At 40.9% G+C, this 19,783-nt stretch overlaps 1 protein-coding gene across 1 annotated transcript in view; it reads left to right on the forward strand.

Annotated features, from left to right (window-relative positions):
* DNAAF9 (dynein axonemal assembly factor 9) overlaps nt 1-19,783 on the forward strand; it is a 78,680-nt gene that overhangs the window by 18,245 nt on the left and 40,652 nt on the right. The window contains exons 3-15 of the mRNA XM_034064779.1: nt 460-579; nt 1,378-1,502; nt 4,386-4,482; nt 5,980-6,086; nt 9,153-9,230; nt 11,345-11,443; nt 12,542-12,597; nt 14,372-14,507; nt 16,081-16,162; nt 17,067-17,103; nt 18,849-18,936; nt 19,344-19,420; nt 19,703-19,747. Of these exons, the coding sequence (XP_033920670.1) occupies nt 460-579; nt 1,378-1,502; nt 4,386-4,482; nt 5,980-6,086; nt 9,153-9,230; nt 11,345-11,443; nt 12,542-12,597; nt 14,372-14,507; nt 16,081-16,162; nt 17,067-17,103; nt 18,849-18,936; nt 19,344-19,420; nt 19,703-19,747 (1,147 nt within the window). The remainder of the gene's footprint in view (nt 1-459; nt 580-1,377; nt 1,503-4,385; nt 4,483-5,979; nt 6,087-9,152; nt 9,231-11,344; nt 11,444-12,541; nt 12,598-14,371; nt 14,508-16,080; nt 16,163-17,066; nt 17,104-18,848; nt 18,937-19,343; nt 19,421-19,702; nt 19,748-19,783) is intronic.

Below are 19,783 nucleotides of genomic sequence, written 5' to 3' on the forward strand. Positions count from 1 at the left end.
TTCTGGTGACTCAGGGATTGCACTCTAATGCCGATAAGATGATGTTTAATCATGTATCCCAAAGCAGCAGATTTAGGTCACAGGATTAGTTTGTTAGGAAGCTTCAATCAAGAACATATTAATTACAAATCATCCTGCACCCAGACAGATGTTGAAGTTTGAATGAGAAGATAAAATGGAACTGTAGTTGATGCAGACTGCAGCACAAAATTGGACTTAATGTTTTGAAAGCAATGCCTGTGGATTTAGGTTGAGAGTGGAATGTCAGTGTGTGGCAAAGACCTTGCAACAACTCCTTTTTTCCTCTACCCTGTTTTCCCAGTATGTTCAAAGGGCTTAAGTTCCCACTGACTATGTGAGGGAGTTAATACTCCTGTTTTAAAGGGTTTTTGTGAAGGAATTAAACCTTCTCAGGTGTAGCTGGGACACGTAACACTTCACATGGTTTTGCTTTTGCAGGGATAGATAGCCGATACAATGAAGGCTGCAGGGAACTGGCCAACTATCTGCTTTTTGGCTTGTATAACCAGTATAACAATGACTTTGAAAGAACTGAGTTTCCTGAAGAAGTCCTGGATGGTGAGTAACGTACTCAGACCTATTCTTCAGTCTTTGTGGGAGGAGGGTGAGCAGAAAAAGGTACAAAACTACAAAAAGAAAGAAAATAAGTCTTTAATTGTGTGTATACATCTGAAAAACACTGCTGAAGAGCTCTTGTTTTTAAACATGTTCCCCCAAATGTTCTAAGTCTAAACCAGTCCAGCCCATGATGAGGAGCCCTACTTCAGTCATGGTATGTATGTACACGTGTTAGCGGTGACTGTGTGATCGCATCTCTGGAGTTCTGGAATACTTGAGCTCTTTTTTACTTTAACATATCAACTCGTTTCTGTAACATTTGGAAGGTGGCAGTAACCACGATTATAGATTATTATTCCCTTACATGAAACTCTGAATATCTACCCCACAGGCTCTAGTCCCAGGTTTAGTTGGAGTAACCTAATGTAATATCAGGCAAGAGCAGCTCTAGTTTCCAGTTGCGTAAGTGCTCTGTTCAGGACTCCTCACTGACACTCTTGGCTTTTCAAAGGAAAGGCTGATGCAAGTTCTGTGCAAGACTTCAGAATAAACCCATGACTGTTCAGAACAGTAAGAAATGCCTTTGTGCTTAGAATTGTATGTGGTTGCCAGCTGTTTCTTGTTCTTTCTGTAGAGAATTGGGGAATGTGTATTCAAATAGTTAAACCATTTTCTTTCATTGAGGTACAGCATAGGAAAAATGTTTTCTACCCAGTTTCTGTAAGGGTTTTTTAATGCCCATCTAATTCTGTTGATGGAGTCTTGATGCTGGAATAATATTGCTTCTGCTTGTTACAGATATAATCATATTGATAAAGCCTGACAGTGTCCATCTGTACTGTAACCCTGTGAATTATAATCATCTTCTGCCATATGTGGCATACTGGAGGAACTTGCATTTTCACTGTCTAACTGAAAATGAGGTAAGTGCAACATGAATACTGATGAGATTTGCTAATGAATTGATATTCACAGTGCAACTTCTTTGTAACATTCCTTCCTGAATGCTTTTTTTCCTCTTTTTTCTTCTGTTTCATACTCAGCAGGGGAGTGATCTGTGTATTAATGGATATTAATCATTTTGCTAATGTGTGCTAGAAGAATATGGTTTTAATACTTCGTGTTTGTTGGAGCATGAAGACAAATTGCTCCCCTTGCCCACTAATTACCATTGTTTTGACATGAGTCAGTGATCTTTTAATGAGGAAAAACATGTGGGTTGTGAGAAATGCAGACTCTGAATCAAGTATTACAGTTGACAGTGAGATTTCCAATGATGGCCTTGTTTGCTACCAAAGTAGTATTTTAATGTGGTGTTTGCCAATAGTTCATAGAACCATAGAGTAGTTAGGGTTGGAAAGGACCTTAAGATCATTTAGTTCTAGCCCCTGGCCATGGGCAGGGACGTGTCACCCTGTCGCCCTGTCCAGTCTGGCCTTGAACATTGCCAGGGATGGGGCATCCTTCCTAACAGTAAGAATGAGTTTTCTTTTATCTAATCTGAACCTCTCTTGGTTTAAATCATGCCCTTTGTCACACATCCTGCAACTAGATTCCACTGTGAAGAGCCTGGCTTCACCATGTCAATAACATTCTTGTGGGTGTTTGAAGGCAGTTATGAGATCCAGTCATTGCCTCCTTCAGGCTGAACAAGCCTGGGTCTCTCCTTGTAGGATGAGTGCTTCAACCCTCATGGTGGCCCTCCAGTGAACTTGTTCCACAAGAAGAACCAATGTCTTGCTTGTACATGGATCCCCAAACTGGATGCAGTATTGTAGATAGACTCCTGTGAGTGCTCCATAGAGGGGGATAAGATCTTTACTTAAGATATAAACTGCAGAGCTACAGGTTAAAGCATGCCACAGCAAAATCTGAAGCCTGGCTTCACAGTTCTTTTCTGATGCCAAAATCCCTATTGAAAAGGCAGATCTTAAAGCATAACTGAATGGTGATAAAGCACATGCATTTTGGAATCGAGAACAGAGTGGTTCTTAACACACTATCGCTAGGACAACTGCAATCTCAGCTATTGAATTTTAAGCTGCATCTGCTTATGGGTTTCTATATGATTTGTTGTGCTGAGTAGTAACCTTAATCACACAGTATTGGCTTGAAATAACTGTGTAAGTAGAAAGGTAAATCACACACCTTGCTGTTTGTGAAAAGGAATGGAAAAGTTTGATTTCTGAAGCTGAAAATACATTTACTTCATTGCTGCTTCCTCTGAATGAGCTGAGTGATGCATTCCCAGCCACATTCCTAATGTATAAGTATTGCCAGGTTCCTAGATTACATCTGAAAGAGAAGCAAATAACTATTGCTGTGTCAGGCTTTAAGTGCATCCTGTTTACAGAAGCATTGTGGCCTTTAAGATTGGGTTTTTTCAGTGATAAAAATAGCTTTTGCTTGCTTTTATAAAAATGAAACCCCTAAAGCTCAGGGGTTATAAAAATAAAGCAAGCAAATGCCATATCTATGCACCTCTTGAATCTGGCAAAACCTGCAGCATTCCCTTTCTTTCTTCCTTCTTACTTCTTGGAAGAAAACCCCTGTTATTAGCATATTTCAAAATAGCCAAATAAGATAAAGTACTGAAATCTGATGAATACTATATAAGCTTTCTGGGTGTCATGACTGTGTTGTTTATGGACTGGGCTGTATTTATGTAATCAGATGGTGAGCAAGCCTTTACCACCCTGCCAAACCCCAAGGTCTTATTCTAACAGCATTTTAAGCTTGGAGAAACTGGCAGTTGTTTGGGGCTTGGCTTGGAACTGGAACTTTGATCTAACTTCCTGGGATTGAAGAAAGAACATATCTTGGAGGAACTGGGGCTGCATCTTCGAGTCAGGCTTGTCTTAAAAGAACTTGTTCTTAAAATAACTGGTTGGGTGTACCCTGAAGCTCGCAAGAGCTATATACAAGAAGTTTATAATTGGGTAATTTGCCTTGATATTAAGTTCAGAGCACTGTATATAGAAAAAGGAAGAAAGTAAATAGACAAAACACCACTACCTTCTGATCTTGTTCCAGAAAAGCAAATGACTCTTGAAGTACCTGGTGGGGCTCAGCCTGTTGGTTTCAGACTTGCTGCAAAACTGTCCCTTTCCAGATTGAAATCAGCAGGTTTAGGGTTTTGTTAGGTTCTAAAGATGGTTTTTGTGTGATTTGGCTCTTCAGTCTAGTTTTTACACTTTTCTGAGCCGTAAGCATGATATTTGTTCTTCACTCCTGTTCTTCAGTCTACTGAAGTCTTCAGACAATTTCAGCCTGCTACTGGTGTGAAACAGCAGTGTAGTGGTGGTTCTTCTTTCCTCCTCCTTTTCCTATATCCATCTCTCCCTCAGACAGCAGCTGCTTCTCTTTGCTTGTTCTGTGACCTGAGGAATATCTCTCTCCATGAAGTATGGCAAGTTTTTTGTGCCACATCAGTTGGTATTCTGAAAATATCTTTTATTGTTTAGAAATTGTCCATAATCTAGTAGAGGATATTGAAAGACTTCACCAAAAGTGGAAAATAAAGTATATCGTAATGCCTTCATATAACCTTATTGAAACCTTGCTCTGAAGTTTGATTTTTAAGGAACTATTTCCATTGACTTGAATAAGTCACTGCTGTGATGGAGTTTGCAAAGTAGAGACTAAAGAGGTTTTCTTAAGCTTCTAGAAGCTCTAGGTGATATGTTAGTGGATTACGTGACACTTGCTATGGAATTGAAACAGTAGAATAAATATCCTCTTTTCTGCAAAACTAACAATTAATTAGGCATGCCTAATCACATGTTCTTTTCAATTACTTCCTTCAGTATGAAGATGAAGAAGCTGCAGAGGAATTCAAGATTTCCAGCTTTGTAGACATGGTTCGGGACTGCAGTCGCATTGGCATTCCATACAGCTGCCAAGGTAGGGTAGCTTGGTTTCTGCTTATAGTGTTGTAAGAGCTCTGCAGCATGCAAATCAACAGCTAAGAGAGTGAAGATTCCCTTGCCTTTGGTAAGAAGTAACTCTTAATGTGTCAGTAGTTGCCTTTGAGCCTCTTTTTACTTATGAGTTGGATTCCTTTCTGAAAATGGAAGCTTCATCTGAAGGGTGAATGCTCACAGCGTGACTCAATTTGCATTCAGAGAAGTGTGTTCTGCTGCTACACAAGTTCTCTGTTCAGATGGGAGCTCCAGATAAATACTTCTTTATGTAAGGAGAGAATAAACATTTTGTTATGCAAGGTTCCTTTTTTAGCACTGAAAAAGCCAGGACTGCACGACTTCCTGTTGTGATCTCTAGCCAGCCTCACAGCCCCAACAGTGTAATCTTGCATTGTTCAGCGAGGTTTGCAGTATGCCCAACGGTGAATAATGCCAAAGCAATGTGGTACTTGTACTTCACAGTGCAGCATGTGGGGCTTTGTATGACTTATTGTGGTGAGGAACCTTAGTACAGTAGGTGAAAGGCAAATCATAAAGGAAATTACTTGCTATTCTTGAATCACGTCAGTTCAAAACAAGCTAATTCAGTTTTTTGGTTCTTTTCTGTTTAATTCCTAATTCTTCCCTGCATCTCTTAAAGAAAGGATGATAAGCTCTGACTACCTGAAAAATCATTAACAGGTCAGGGCGGGGGGGAAGGATGACAGTGCTTTGCTGTGAAGTATCTAAAGAAGGTGTGTGGGATGATCACATATCACTTCAGATGGTTTATGGCTGATGAGTATGGCACTGATGAGAACATACGAGAAGGGGTTTCCTCTCCCTCAACTTAAAATCCTGATTAACAGAGGGATGATGGCTTTAACCTGCCCGAGGGGAGACTGAGCTGAGCTCTTAGGCAGAAGCTGTTCCTTGGGAGGGTGCTGAGGCGCTGGCACAGGGTGCCCAGAGAAGCTGTGGCTGCCCCATCCCTGGCAGTGCTCAAGGCCAGGTTGGACACAGGGGCTTGGAGCAGCTGCTCCAGTGGAAGGGGTCCCTGCCCATGGCAGGGGTTGGAGCTGGAGGAGCTTTAAGCTCCCTTCCAACCCAAACCAGGCTGTGATTCTATGATGATGACAGTATTTTAAGGCTGAGCATCTGAAGAAATTGGGGTAAGCAAAGCTCCTTGGTTTTTATCTTGAATTTTAATGGACACAGTTTTGCTAATAGTATTGGAATGAAATTTGCAGAGACTGAAAACCCTGTACTAGACTGATAGCTGGAAAAAAAAGGGGTATAATCTGGAGTGTAGAGAAAGAAGTTTTTGAAAGCTACATACTTTACAAACCCCAGTTTTTGATTAGAGACTTCAAGTTATACAAAGACAGGATAATTGAGGTCTTCTATTAGAATCTCAGAACAACTCTAACATCACACATCAAGTTCAACCGCTGGTGTTTGTGAGACAGTGTTAAACACAGAAACATTTCTTTTGCAGGTCATCTGCAGATCTTTGACATGTTCATTGTTGAGAAGTGGCCAATAGTGCAGGCGTTTGCGCTGGAGGGAATCGGGGGTGATGGCTTCTTTACAATGAAATATGAGGTGAGTAGTTATATTTTTCCTTTTATTCCATTCCCATTCTGAAGCAGAAGTTGACTCATGGAATTACTTCCATTGGAAAGTACTGTTGGAGATCATCTCATCCTGACTCACCACTCAAGCTTCTAAGTTGAGTGATGTTTTTAAGGACTCTGTGCAGCTGAGTTCTGAATGTGCAGGGATGGAGACACCACAGTTTTGCTGGGAGACTGTTATGAGCCGCTCAGCGCTTGGTCCTGGCTAAACCATGATTGTCTGGTCATTCTCCAAGCCCTCTGTTGTGATTTAGATCTTCTTCCCTTATTTTCTAGAGCCTCCTCTATCAATAACAGAAAACACTTCTTTAAACTCAGCTACATGGGTATAGATCTTCATGAGCAGTGCAAAAGAAGGTGGTTAGACTGGTGTCGTGGTTTAAACCAAGTCCCCCTACTCCCGGAGAGTTAGGAAGGAGAATCCAAAGAATGTAGCCCCCACGGATTGAGATAAGAACGGTTTAATTGCTAAGGCATAACACAAAACCCCTACTGCCATTTACTACTACAAATAATAATGATACAGCAAACAGCAAGTGAAAAGAATACAACACCCCACCAGCCACCGACCCATAACTCACTCCACCCTGCCTGGCCGAGCACCGCGTGCTCCCTCCTCCATTTTTCTCCAGAGCTCTACCCCCTCCAGCCTTCTCTTTCCCAGTATGCATCCTGGGCATCACGTGCTATGGTATGGAATACCTCTTTGGCTAGCCTGGGTCAGGTGTCCTGTCTCTCCTTCTTCCCGGCCTCCCCTCCTCCACCTGGCTGGAAAAAACCTTGAACAAAAACACCCTCAAAACATGCTCAAACCATGACAACTGGTTAGTAACCAATGTCTTGAGATAAACAGAGAAAATAAGTGACTGTGTGTCTTGGGTCATTGGTTTTGACATAAGAGATGCATCTACTTCTCTCACCACCATTATATACGTTTAGGTCATCACAGCCTGCTGAATAGGGCGACAGTCAAGGTTTTGGATGATGTTCCTGGTTTTAATAATGGTTTGCTGTTCCATTCTAAGCCATTTGTGTCGTTTGACTTGCTTATTGATTAATTCAACTCCAGCAGCATCTTCAGAGGACAGCTTTGTATTTATGTACTTGTTTGAAGCTTCTCCTATTTAATTTTCTTGGACCTCTGCCCCAGAAATGCAGATGTCCTATTTTTTCCTGTCACTCCTCCATTTTTACAGCTAGAATGTTCTTTGTCTGGCTTCTGACAACTGGAAAAGCCCCCAGGGAATTCATAGTACCATTGTTAAAGTCTCATCACATGTAGTACTGTACACGCTTGCTCAGTAATCTCTTATATGAGTTGAAGTGTGCCTTTCTGAGCACTATACTCTTCACATTGATACCTTTCTTCATCATTTTTTAGTTCATTCCATTGCTATTGATCCCTTTCTTAATGCTTTTCTTCTTTTAATTAATTCCATCACTAGTAATCATCTTCTTGTATCAACCTGTCAATACTTTAACTTATCTGTGTAACTTATAATACCTTAATGGTTTTAATCATTAAATACAAAGTGCAAATTGATGAGCATCCTTGTTGTGGTTGGCTGAAGTACCAGTAGCCTTTATTGATGTCTGAAATGAGTCAGTGGAAATCTAACTGTAAATTCAAGAGTTGTTTGGGTCTTTAATCATCCTTGCCAGTTCCCTTCAGGAATCAGTAACTGCTTTGAGGAAATACAATGACATTCATAAAGACAGAGCGTCTCCTATTAAACTGTGGGAGTTGCTACTGTCTTTACAGTACTCTTGAAGGCTTAAGAAGGAGCAATGAAAATACTCAGTATCTAAGAGTAAGCCTTTTAGCTCTGGCAATTCAGCCAGTTCCAGCCTGAGTTGTTGCTTTCTGCCCCCTTAAAATCATAAGGGCATTTCAAGTGGGAAGTGACATTCTTGACTCTTTACGTAACTGTTTATGCATGGTTGTCTGGTAGGCAGCTGCTGTATGTCACAGAAGGGGAGGAAAAAACAATCTATGTGAGGAAGTACATTTGGGATCACTGTGGATGACCTATAGGTGAAAACTGCTGTTATTAAAAGGGGGTGTTCTCAGTGCATTTTTAGCTCCTCAAACAGACTTCCCCTCCTCTGTGCTTTCTGTGCTGCTAGATTTGAATATAATCTAATGAGCCATGCAATAAATGTGCTTCATAAAATGTGCTTTTGTTAAGCTCTGTAATATTTAGACCACAGATATGGCTGCCCCATCCCTGTCAACATTCAAAGCCAAGTTGGACACGGGTTGGAGCAAGATGCTCTAGTGGAGGGTGTCCCTGCCCATTGCAGGGGCTTGTAACTGAATGAGCTTTAAGGTCCCTTCCAACCCAAACCAGGTTGGGATCCTATGATAACTTACTCAGTGCTTTAAGGGCTGTTGCTCTATTACTACAGAAATCAGAATTGCTCAAGATGCTATAATTCAGACAATTTACTGTGCCATTAGGTGAACTTTTAATCCAGTGGGTGGTGGGGATTCTGTGAATGCAGAAATTATTCAGGGTCAAGTTTCCCTTAAGAACAGATTTTGGAGCAGTGTTCTCCTCCATCATCTCACTACTTGGAAAGAGGTATTGCTGATTCTAAGTTCAACCAGCTTAGCCTATATTTACATTATGCTTACAGTAAGAATTGCCTGGTATGGAGGACAAGTAGCCTTGGAATCTGCTTCTTGTTTTTCTTGTCTCAGAAAACTGATCTTTCCCTTTTGCTTGCACCAGCCGATGCTATTCTTTGCTATTAACTCAACTTGAAAAGCTCTGTGAGATGTTTTGTTAGAAAGGTGGAAGCAAACCTTTCCACATCAAACCCTCACTCTAGAAGATGAGTCTTGGAAACCAGAGCACTGGCATCTGCTCAGTTGTTTTGTGACCAGTGGTGTAAAAATAGTGCTGAATTCAGAGTTCAGGAGGGCTGTTAGACTGGGCAGTGTGCTGCAAGTATGTCCGTGTGGCTTAAACCTGAATCTGTGCCATTCTTCATGGTGTTCCTCACAGCAGTGTGTTTAAATCTGTTTCAGTTAATGGATGTCAGCGCCGATTTGTGGAAGACATACAGCAAAATGGATCCTGTTTCCTTGGAGGACTTGCTCTTTGAGGTAATGCAGGTGAAATGCTCTGAATCAGCTGCTACTCTGGGTAGCTGCAGAGCAAAACTGATGTGGTTTTGTTTGCTTGGTTCTAATAGTGCTTATGAACTTAATCTACTGGCTCTGCACAGTGTTGTTTGTAGGGTCTCTTTCCTTTCTTCAAATCTATCTTAAAATCCACAGAACAACAGAATAGCTTGTTTTGGATTCCTGGAATTTCTTAATTTGCCTGAACTTCTCCTCAAGGTATTTCTAAATAGCGTGTGAGTGTTCTTCAGGTCATAGGATTATGTACAAAGAACAGACTGGTGGTGTGTTTGTGTGGGTTAATCCTCCTTCTGCAGCAAGGCTTGGGGGGGGGGGGGGGCGGAATCCGCTTTAGGATACAGTCATTCTTCCAGGAAAAACCACTTCTCAGGATCGATTTAAGTGGGTAACAGTGACACACAGTGGCTGAACTGATGCTTTGTGAAATACCAACAGTCAGTGTAAAGTGACTATTAGTACATATGATTTTGTTATTCATTTTTGTTCAGTTTCTAGCTTGGCAGCAAAATAGGATATGTAGGAATTTCAACAGGAAGTATCATTTGTTAATAAAATACTGGTAGTTCACCCCAATTTGGTTGTTTTATCAGCTTCTGTCATTAAAATTAAAATGTCATACAGCTTACAAGGCTGTCAGTCTAAACAGTCCCTCTCTGATACTTCCCTTTTCCTGTGGAAGTAGGGTAAATGTTTGGGACTTCTCTTGTACTTGGTAAGTTGACCCTGAAACAGACTTCTTTATCCTATTTTGAAGTGTTGAACCTGACAGTTGTTAAATTGACTTCAAATTTTCTGGGAAAACAAAGTAAAGAATGGGGTTTCTGTACGATTTTGGTTTCATAGACATTGGTGATTTCAAAAATGACTTATTTTTGCAGTGAGTGTGAAGTTAGGTGACCTTAAAGACCATTTGAAGCCAATATATGTTTATGCTTTGTTAATGTAGTTTTGATTTCGCTAAGTTCTGATTTGAGCTCCACTTGGGGTTTAAAAGAATGTTGACAGGTTTCAAAACCTGACAAAACCATGTGTTAGTTCTTAGATTCCATAAAAAGATTGACACTGGAATATTCTTCAATGATAGCTTTCCGCTCCAATTGTAAACCTGTATTTTAAACTACTAATATAGGCCTTATTGGTATTTTAGCTTGTAAGGTATCAACATTCACTCTCTAAATTTCATTCATTGCAGCAGTAGTGAAGTAGCTGATGTAAAATACTGCAGAATATTTGTACCGCTGCTAAAAACATGGTTCAGGGTTTGGTCATTGTATATATCTGAGAAATACACCTACCAAATCAGGGTGAGTGTCACCTTCGAAGTTAGTATGTGACAAGTAACTGAAAGGAAGCTTGAGAGCATCCTAGTTCTATGAGGTTCCTGCTTTGTCAGCATGATGCTGTCTTTTCTTCACTGATGCTTGGATTTTTATGAGTGCAGCTTTTACCTGTAATTGCCTTCCTGTTTTACTGCTTCAGTGAGGTGTTACAGATACTGCCTTTCCCACTTTCCAATCGTCTTTACAAATGCAGATGAAGAAATGACTGTCTACCGATTGTGTATCGTGAGCTCCCGCAGTTCCCCATCCTGTTGCTCATTTTCTGTCCACCAGTTTATTTAACATCAGATACACATTATTGCAGAACCAGGTACAGATCCAAAAATCAAAACTTAAAGTTGTCCACGCATTCAATCTGGGGATCTTATGGGGAAACAGGAGGTCTGAGTTGGGAGTGATCTCAAACCTGTGTATTTCCTTAGGTTAAGAGCAGATAGTGCAGAGCTCTGGTCCTTTCTCCTCTCCTGCCTCTTCTGTCTCCCAGAAAAACCCAACCCACAAACAACTAACCACACACACCTAAAAAAGACCCCTAAAATCCAGCAGGAAGTCCTTATCTTTCAGATCAGGTTTATTTTCTTGTACTTACTGTTTCTTTGGGCAGGCTGTACTCTATATTGCATAGTGAGATGTAATCTGTGTTGTTCTAAAGTGGTTCGGGTTCATTCAGTACAATCTGCGAACACCTTTCTCTGGTATAACACTTCCTTTAATGTCGAATATGTTTTCTTGTAGGATTTAATGGTTTTTGAGCACCAGTGGACCAAGTTTTTTGCTAATTTTGATACTGAAATTCCCTTCATTCTGGAGCTGTCAGAATCTCAGGCCGGGGAGGTAGGCTTGCTTCAGTAATCCTTTTAACCCTCATGCCATCCTCACACAAGGAATAAGTATTCAGAATTGTGGTTTCTGGGTTTTGGTTTCTTCTTCTCCCTGCCCTAAGTCACCTTTTATGGTTTGGGAGCAGAGACCTACTGTGTTCCTTTTTAAGTTCACCACCCACCTTATCTGTCCATGGCTTAGCAGTGCCCGTTGTAATTCAGTTGAGTGCTCATGGATAGTGAAATGTACTTGATAGATGTCTGCACAGCAAATACCTGTTTGTAGATAAATTGACTTTAATTTGTTGGAAGCTCTGGTATGTGCATTTCCAAACAAGGCTGCATGTGTCAAATCTCAAACATAACTCAGTTCTGGGACTCCAACACAAGAGGGACACGGAGCTGTTGGAGTGAGTCCAGAGGAGGCCATGGAGATGCTGTGAGGGTTGGAGCAGCTCTGCTCTGGAGCCAGGCTGAGAGAGCTGGGTTGGGGCAGCCTGGACAAGAGAAGGCTCCTGAAGGGGAGAGCCCAGAGCAGCTCCAGTGCCTAAAGGGGCTGCAGGAAAGCTGGAGAGGGGCTTGGGACAAGGGCCTGTAGGGACAGGCCAAGGGGAATGGCTTGAACCTGCCCAAGAGAGGGGAGACTGAGCTGAGCTCTTAGGCAGAAGCTGTTCCCTGGGAGGGTGCTGAGGCGCTGGCACAGGGTGCCCAGAGAAGCTGTGGCTGCCCCATCCCTGGCAGTGCTCAAGGCCAGGTTGGACACAGGGGCTTGGAGCAGCTGCTCCAGTGGAAGGGGTCCCTGCCCATGGCAGGGGTTGGAGCTGGAGTAGCTTTGAGGTCCCTTCCAACCCAGACCAGTCTGAGATTCTGTGATAACTGATCTTAACATACAGCATGGGGGAAAATATCACAGTAACTTTTGGTAGTGGCTGTTGCTTTTTAATTGCATATGAGACTTAATGGTGTTTGGGTTTGCTCCTGAAGATTAGAAGTGGTTTCTGAGGGTTTAGGAGTTTTCCCAGAGAAGGGTAGTTAGGTTTCTTCTCGGTGATAGTGAAGATGCTTTCTATTCATTTACTTGCTTATCAGTTTGTTTTTTTCTACTTCACAGCCTTTCAGAAGTTATTTCAGTCATGGAATGATCTCAAGCCATATAACAGATAACAGGTATCGACTCATTATTCCCTATGAAATTGTGCTGCCACTAGTACCAATATGTTATTCTTGTATCTCTGATGCTATAATGATTTTAATTCCTTTGGGACCATCTCAGCAGATCGAATCTCATCTTTACATAGTGGAAAAAAATATATGCATAGGCATTTCTGGGAAGGATAAGCCAGATTTTAATGAAATTTAGTGCTGCAATTATTACAAATAGAACGTCAATATGTTTGAAACAATCCACTTTGTACATTCTAGTATGATCGATGTCTTCATGGTCAGATAGCTGGTCCCTTCTTATGTGGTATTCTGTGATCTGAAACTCATAATCTTACATGGTTCAGTTGGTCCTATTTGTATGATGGTCTTACTTATATGATACTGCTGGTCCTATTTATCCAAGTAAAATATGGAAATTGAAAAAGTCAGTATGCGTTTGTGTGTCACAACATGAACATGAGCCAGCTGCAGTGTGCGCTTGTAGCCCAGAAACCAACCGTATCCTGGGCTGCATCAAAAGGAGCGTGATCAGCAGGGCAAAGGAGGTGATCCTGCCCCTCTGCTCTGCTCTCGTGAGACCTCACCTGGAGCATTGTGTGCAGTTCCGGTGTCCTCAACATAAAAAGGACATGGAACTGTTGGAACAAGTCCAGAGGAGGCCACGAGGATGCTCAGGGGCTGGAGCAGCTCCTGTATGGAGACAGGCTGAGAAAGTTGGGGCTGTTCAGCCTGGAGAAGAGAAGCTGCGTGGAGACCTCAGAGCAGCTTCCAGTATCTGAAGGGGGTTGGCTATAGGAATGCTGGGGAGGTACTCTTTGTTAAGGACTGTAGTGATAGGACAATGGGTAACAGGTTCAAACTGAAACAGCAGAGGTTTAGATTGGATATAAGGAAGAAATTCTTTACTGTGGAGGGTGGTGAGGTATTGGAATGGGTTGCCCAAGGAGGTAGTGAATGCTCCATCCCTGGCAGTGTTCAAGGCCAGGTTGGATGAAGCCTTAGGTGATATGGTTTAGTGTGAGGTGTCCCTGCCCATGTCAGGGGGTTGGAACTGGATGATCTTAAGGTCCTTTCCAACCCTAACTATTCTATGATTCTATAACATGCACAAGACCAGTGCTTAAAATAGGGTCATTAAAACCTAAATCTTAGCCAGTATAAGCTGAGAAATGCAGCTTTATTTCATTTCAGCATAAAATAGTAACTGAGACAGGGAGGTTGCTTGTCCTGTGTTGCAAAACCAAGACTTCTGCTGTTTTGAGCTAAATAAAGGTTGCTTAGCTACTTGAATGTCTGCAGATTCCTCTTTATTTGGAATTAAACAGTGGAGTTCAATGTCCTTCATTGTTTTCAGCATCCTATGTTGTTTGCATTTAAATAATGAAAAGAAAGACCTTGACCTCTGCAGCTGAGTCTTGGGCCCAAAGCCAGAACTGCTACCAAAATAGTTTTGCTTAATTCAACAATATAGTCATTTCAGGCTTTTTCAAGATGTTAAATTTTCAACTAGTCAGCTTTTCAAGGCAATTTACATTAAAAAGAGGGGAAAAAAACTTCTAATAGCATTTGGGAAACAGCCTTGAGATATTTAAAGCAGGTTTTTCTTTGGAACTTGGTCTTTTCGATGGGAACTTTTCTACAACTATAGTAAACTGTTTTTGTCCTACTCTTCTGAAAATCCAATAGTTGGTCCATCAGACTTGAAATCTTTGATTTTATTTGTTGTTTGTAAGTATTCTTTGTATATGATGGTGCTGATCCCCTCTTTCCTCCTTAGCCCTAGCCGGCAGCCCTTTGTCCTGTTCGGTAGCCACTCGACTAAGGAAAACTTGAACTCTGGTAACTTTAATTTTCCATCAGAAGGACATCTTGTTCGAAACACTGGTCTTGGGGGAAGCACTGCAAAGCATATGGTAAGGCTTCTAAGTAGTTATCTGCTATGTTGAAGTAGTGTGCATTTTCTCTGTATACTTCTTGTGCACTTAAAATGCTTACCTTCCATGAGTTAAACGCCCATTTCTTCTTAGTATATACAACCATGTTACCTTAACAATCAGTTTAAAGGACAAATTTCTTATTTCTTACTTTTTCCAAGACATATTATAATGGATGTTAAATCAAGGATTCCTAAATAAGTGCAAATACATATTTCCCCTATGAAAGGACAACTTTTTATGTGGTGCTGTAAATATGTGGGATGGGGGAAAGGTTTTTGTGAGGTCCTTTGTTCTAGCATTCCTTTATAAAGTAAAAATCACCCTGAAAGTAGCATATGAGGTACTCAACTCTGACACACAGAATCCTATTTTAATCAGCATTGTTTAGCCATTTCTTGAAAAGAAATAGTCACGTTTTGATAATGACTTTGTGAGTAGACACAGGGTACTTCTGTGTATCCAAGTTTCCATCTATGCTTCAGCAACAGTTCATGAAATTCTGCAACTCTTTCTGGTGTTGGAAAGCAATGTTAAGCTCAAGTTGTAAGATTAACTTGTTTCCATTTTCAAGTAAAAGCTTAGTTTTATAACATATGATGAGGTCGATGGCTTGTTGCTCGTAACTGGGGAAGCGACCCCAGGGAATTCACATCCTCTGCCTGGCTGGGCTGGGTGCATCAAGAAGGTAACTCACAGCGAAGGAGGAGAGGTAGCGTGGAGCTTGCGTTGTGTAGCTCTCCCTGTGAGCAATACCCATGGGCTCCGGGAGTGTCCATCAGTTGTGCGAGTCCAGAGTCTGTGCTGCTGAGGAGATGGATGTGGTTGAGTACAGGTCATCGTGGAGTGAGAGTATGATTGAGGGAGTGAGTTTATGATCTTGTTGTGACAACATTTCATGCGGAGATGCCTTAGGGCTGGATGGACGTGGGTATTCTGAACACTGCCTGTGTTGAGAGCCTGAGAAAGGATTGTTTTAGTGAAATCTCATCCTCCATTTGCTACTCTATTTCTGTAAAAACACTTCAAATTTTGCTTTTTCTTTCCATGTTAACATTCCCATTAAGACTATTTGATATCTTCCAAAAATGCAAGTACAGTTTTATTCTGATGTACTTGCTCCCCTGTTGTCCTCAGATTCTGATGTTGTTCTTAAAAAGGTGGTTTATTTACAGGTACAGGTGATACTGTTTTAATAGGGTGTCATGAACATAGTAAATAAGACCAAGTGCAAGCATAGTTTTGGGACCCTGACACACTTTCCTCTGCATGAAAAGAGCAGTTGACGTAGGAAATTGAACACACATTAACGCTTACGGAAGTCAGAGCTCATCTCCTTTCCAAAGTCTTTCAACCATTCAGGTCAAGTCAAAAGTGAAATATTCCTATGAAAACGTAAGTTGCCTTTTTACACTCCAGTTCAGTCTGTGTTGTACTCTTCCTGTAGTATGTCAGTGGTTAGAAGATGTAAGGGGAACTTAGCTGATGGTTGGTTATGGCACCCATTTGTTTTACTAAGGTCTTTTTGTATCTCATTGCTACTGACAACTAGGTAGTGCAGTGTGTATCTCCAAAGGGACCTCTGGCTTGTTCAAGGACCTATTTTTTTGGAACCACTCACACTCCTTTCCTGGGTAAGTACATTAAAAATGCCAAGCAGTGATTGAAAGCTGTTATTCTCTTTGATTATTTAAAAGCTGTAGCAATTAAAACGTGGCTTTAATTCCTTTATGAGCATTAGGATATGGAGTGGTAGGTAATATGTAATTCTGTAGTAGTGCATGCAATCATCACAGATCACTGTTCCTTTCCACATCCTACTTTCCAGTGGGAAAATCTCTCAGAGCTGAGTGTGCAAGCCTATTACAACTACTACATAAACATTTAAGTCCTACTGGCTAATAGAAAAACAGTCCCCAAAATAGAATAATTTAAAGTGGTAGTTGTCAAATAAGCCTGCTTTATCTTTAATTTGAGAATATAATTGAGGATTTTGATAGGATAGAGAAAATTCTTTGATTTTTATCCTTTATCCTCTGGTTTGGGTCCAGTGGAGTGTGTTGTAACAACTGTCTTCCCTAATAAAAACAAGCTGTGTGAGATCTTTAAAAGCAATTTCCTTACACAGTTTAAATGCCTGCAGGAGTCCATGGATAAAGTCAGTCTCCTTATCTTGAAACCGTATCCAGCTCAGAAAGTATCTGAAAAGAAGATGTTTGGAGGCTTGCAAAATGAGAGCAATAATGGCATATTATGCTCTAGTTATGCTTTTTCCTAGGCATCCAGGCATAGGAGACAGGATCTTTGTTCTGACCTAGTGTAGCTGGCTTTAGGGGATGCAGATCTTAGTCTTGGCTGTGGGATGTACTGTCTGTACTGACACGGCTTAACCTGTGCTTGGCTCTATTTTAAATCTGCACTTGTATAAAATACTGGCTAAATGTCATGTAAGATACTCAGCAGAAATGTTATGCCCAAGAAAATCTTTGTTAATGCTTCTGAAAATGCTTAAACTAAACACTTTTGTCTTTAACACAGGAAATGACACCAAGACACACAAGGAAGCTGAACAAATGTAAGCTGCCAGCTTTGTATTACGGCTTAATCCTTCACTCTTTACCTGGTGGCACTAGGTCAAAGCTGCTTTTAGTCAGCAGTGGCTGTTGGCATTTGCAGAGCTACACTTTGATTTAGCATCATGTGAATGTGAGAGGGTCTCAAAGGTAAATTGCTCATTGAGGTTTTCAGTGAGCAAACTAGGAGCTGTTAGTGTCATGTTCCTTCTAGTGTACAGCAAAGTATGCAAGGAAATAGTAAATTTTGTTTGAATTCTTGTATCTTAACACTTAAATAGCTTTAAAATATACTTTATATATACTGAGGGGAAATATCTATAACTGAATGAGAGAATGAATGTTCCACCAATAGAAGTCAAAGTGATTTTTTTAGTTTCAATTAAGCTAAACAACATGTTAAATTATTATGGTTAGTAAAAATGCCATCAGGGAGTATTGAAACTTGTAAAGAAATTTCACTGTATTAAAGGATAAAGTAATTTCACTGTATAAAGGATAGATAGAAGTTAACTTCTGAATGTTTCTATTAGTAAGCAACAAAGCTCCAGCACATTTTAACCATCGCAACAAGACTTTGTTTATCCATGTTTATGTCCACTTCTCTGCATGTTGTAGATACCTGTCAAGCTTTAAGAACGTAGTAGATAACCTGCTTTGGTACTGCTCTCAGTCTTGATAGACCAGACCTTTCCTTAGACATTTTGTCTTCCTTGCTCATTAGGATGATTTTAGGAGCCTTTTCTTGCTTCTGCAGTGGAGCAGGTTAGCAGGAGATTGAGGATGTGTCAAAGGGAGCTGGTGGTGGTGACCTTTCATGCTAAGTACCATTGACTTTTGGCAGTTGTGATGTGGTTCTCAAAGGCAAAACAGTGAAGTTACCAGGCCACACTGGCACAGGTTGCCCAGAGAAGGTGTGGCTGCCTCATCCCTGAAAGTTCATGGAGAAGCATTGGTGCATTTTGGGAGCCTCAGATCCTTCTTTCCATCCCTCAGAAATGCTTTGCATATGATGCATATAGCTTAAATGCTGTATCCTTCTCTATCCTCCCTCCCTCAATGTCTGGCAGTTACAGAGGAGGACTGAGAGGAGTGAAAATTTGGGGAATTAGCACTGTTTTGTTGATCTGCTTGCCTTTGTGTTCCAAAAGACTGGTTTGCTTGGGTAGCTTTTTCTTCTTTGACATTGCTGAAGGTGCTCACTCTGTTTTCCAGTTTTACTTTGTAGAACATGGGGCTCCCATTCTGCTCTTGTTGGAGTATTTAGGGTGTGCTCCTCAGCACAACTGCCATGGAAGTCAATGATAGAACATTAGTTTTTTCCTTGACTGATGAGAGCAGGGATACACTTGTGCCATGAGGTTTTTCTCCCTAGATATTCTGTAATTCGAGCAATTTTCTTGCTGTAATTCAGTTTCTTTTAATTGAAAAGGTTAAATATAAAAGTATGAGGGTGCTGGCACAGGGTGCTCAGAGAAGCTGTGGCTGCCCCATCCCTGGCAGTGTTCAAGGCCAGGTTGGACACAGGGGCTTGGAGCAGCTGCTCCAGTGGAAGGGGTTCCTGCCTGTGGCAGCGGGCTGGAACTGGATGAGCTTTAAGGTCCCTTCCAACCCAAACCATTCTATGATTTCTACACTTAATTCAGCAAGAACCCCTTCAATATAGGAGGACAATCAGCTCCTTTAAAACAGGGGAGGAAGAAAACTCTATCTGTCTAGTAAATGTTGTGTTTGTATCTCTCTTCAGTACGCTGTTGTCGCAAATATATACTGCTGTTGTAGAGGCTGTGCTTGCTGGCATTGAGTGCTATGCTAAAACTTCCACTGAATCCAAGGTAAATGAAGCACCCATTCTGTACAATGTCCTTGTTGATTTGGATTGCTTGCAATATAAGATTCCATGCAAACCAAAAGAAAACATTAAATAGATGTTTCCATCAGCTTCATAACATTAATGCCATTAATACTGTGGCCTCCAACCAGTCTCTCTGAATTTTAAAACAGAGAAATTTCAAAGTATATCTAATTTTATCCATCTACAATTGTTTTTCCATCCTTCATGAATTTACCCAACCTTATAGTAAGGAAAATCAGTTACGTGAAAGAACAGATTTTAGCCTGGTGCATCAGTGTGTTGTTGTCTAATGTGTGGTCTTCTGTTTACCATATGGGTGCTCCTGTGGTGGCTGGGATTTGGGAGTATAGGAAAAGAGATTTTATTCTCCATTTCCTTTTTTTTCAGGCAAAGGAGGTGGCAGAGCAGATGCTAATGTCTGTGTTTGATACCCTGCATTTAACCCAACTTAAAACAGCACTGCGGTACGTAGTATCAAATACTCGTTCATGTATTGTGTCAATGTATTAGCTTTGTTGAGGGGAAAACATATGTCAGATATTAAGTTTAAAATGAACTTGCCTGGCTGCCAAATATCAAGAGTTTGCTTTCAGACTTTTAAAGCCATTATAATAATTCCATTTATCATTTCCTCCCTTTTTTATGTGCTTCAGCAGTTATTTTGCTTTAAATCTATTATTGGCTATTTCTTACATATAGAAGAAGAATAAACTCCGTTTTTCACCAGTACAATTTCTCTTTTACAGCTCCAAAATCACTTTTCAGATTCAGGCTGTGAATAATCTTGGCAGGTTTGTATCATCTTCTTACACTTGTTGTTAGGGGTT

Source organism: Melopsittacus undulatus, chromosome 7, assembly GCF_012275295.1.
Source record: "Melopsittacus undulatus isolate bMelUnd1 chromosome 7, bMelUnd1.mat.Z, whole genome shotgun sequence".
Taxonomy (NCBI): Eukaryota; Metazoa; Chordata; class Aves; order Psittaciformes; family Psittaculidae; genus Melopsittacus; species Melopsittacus undulatus.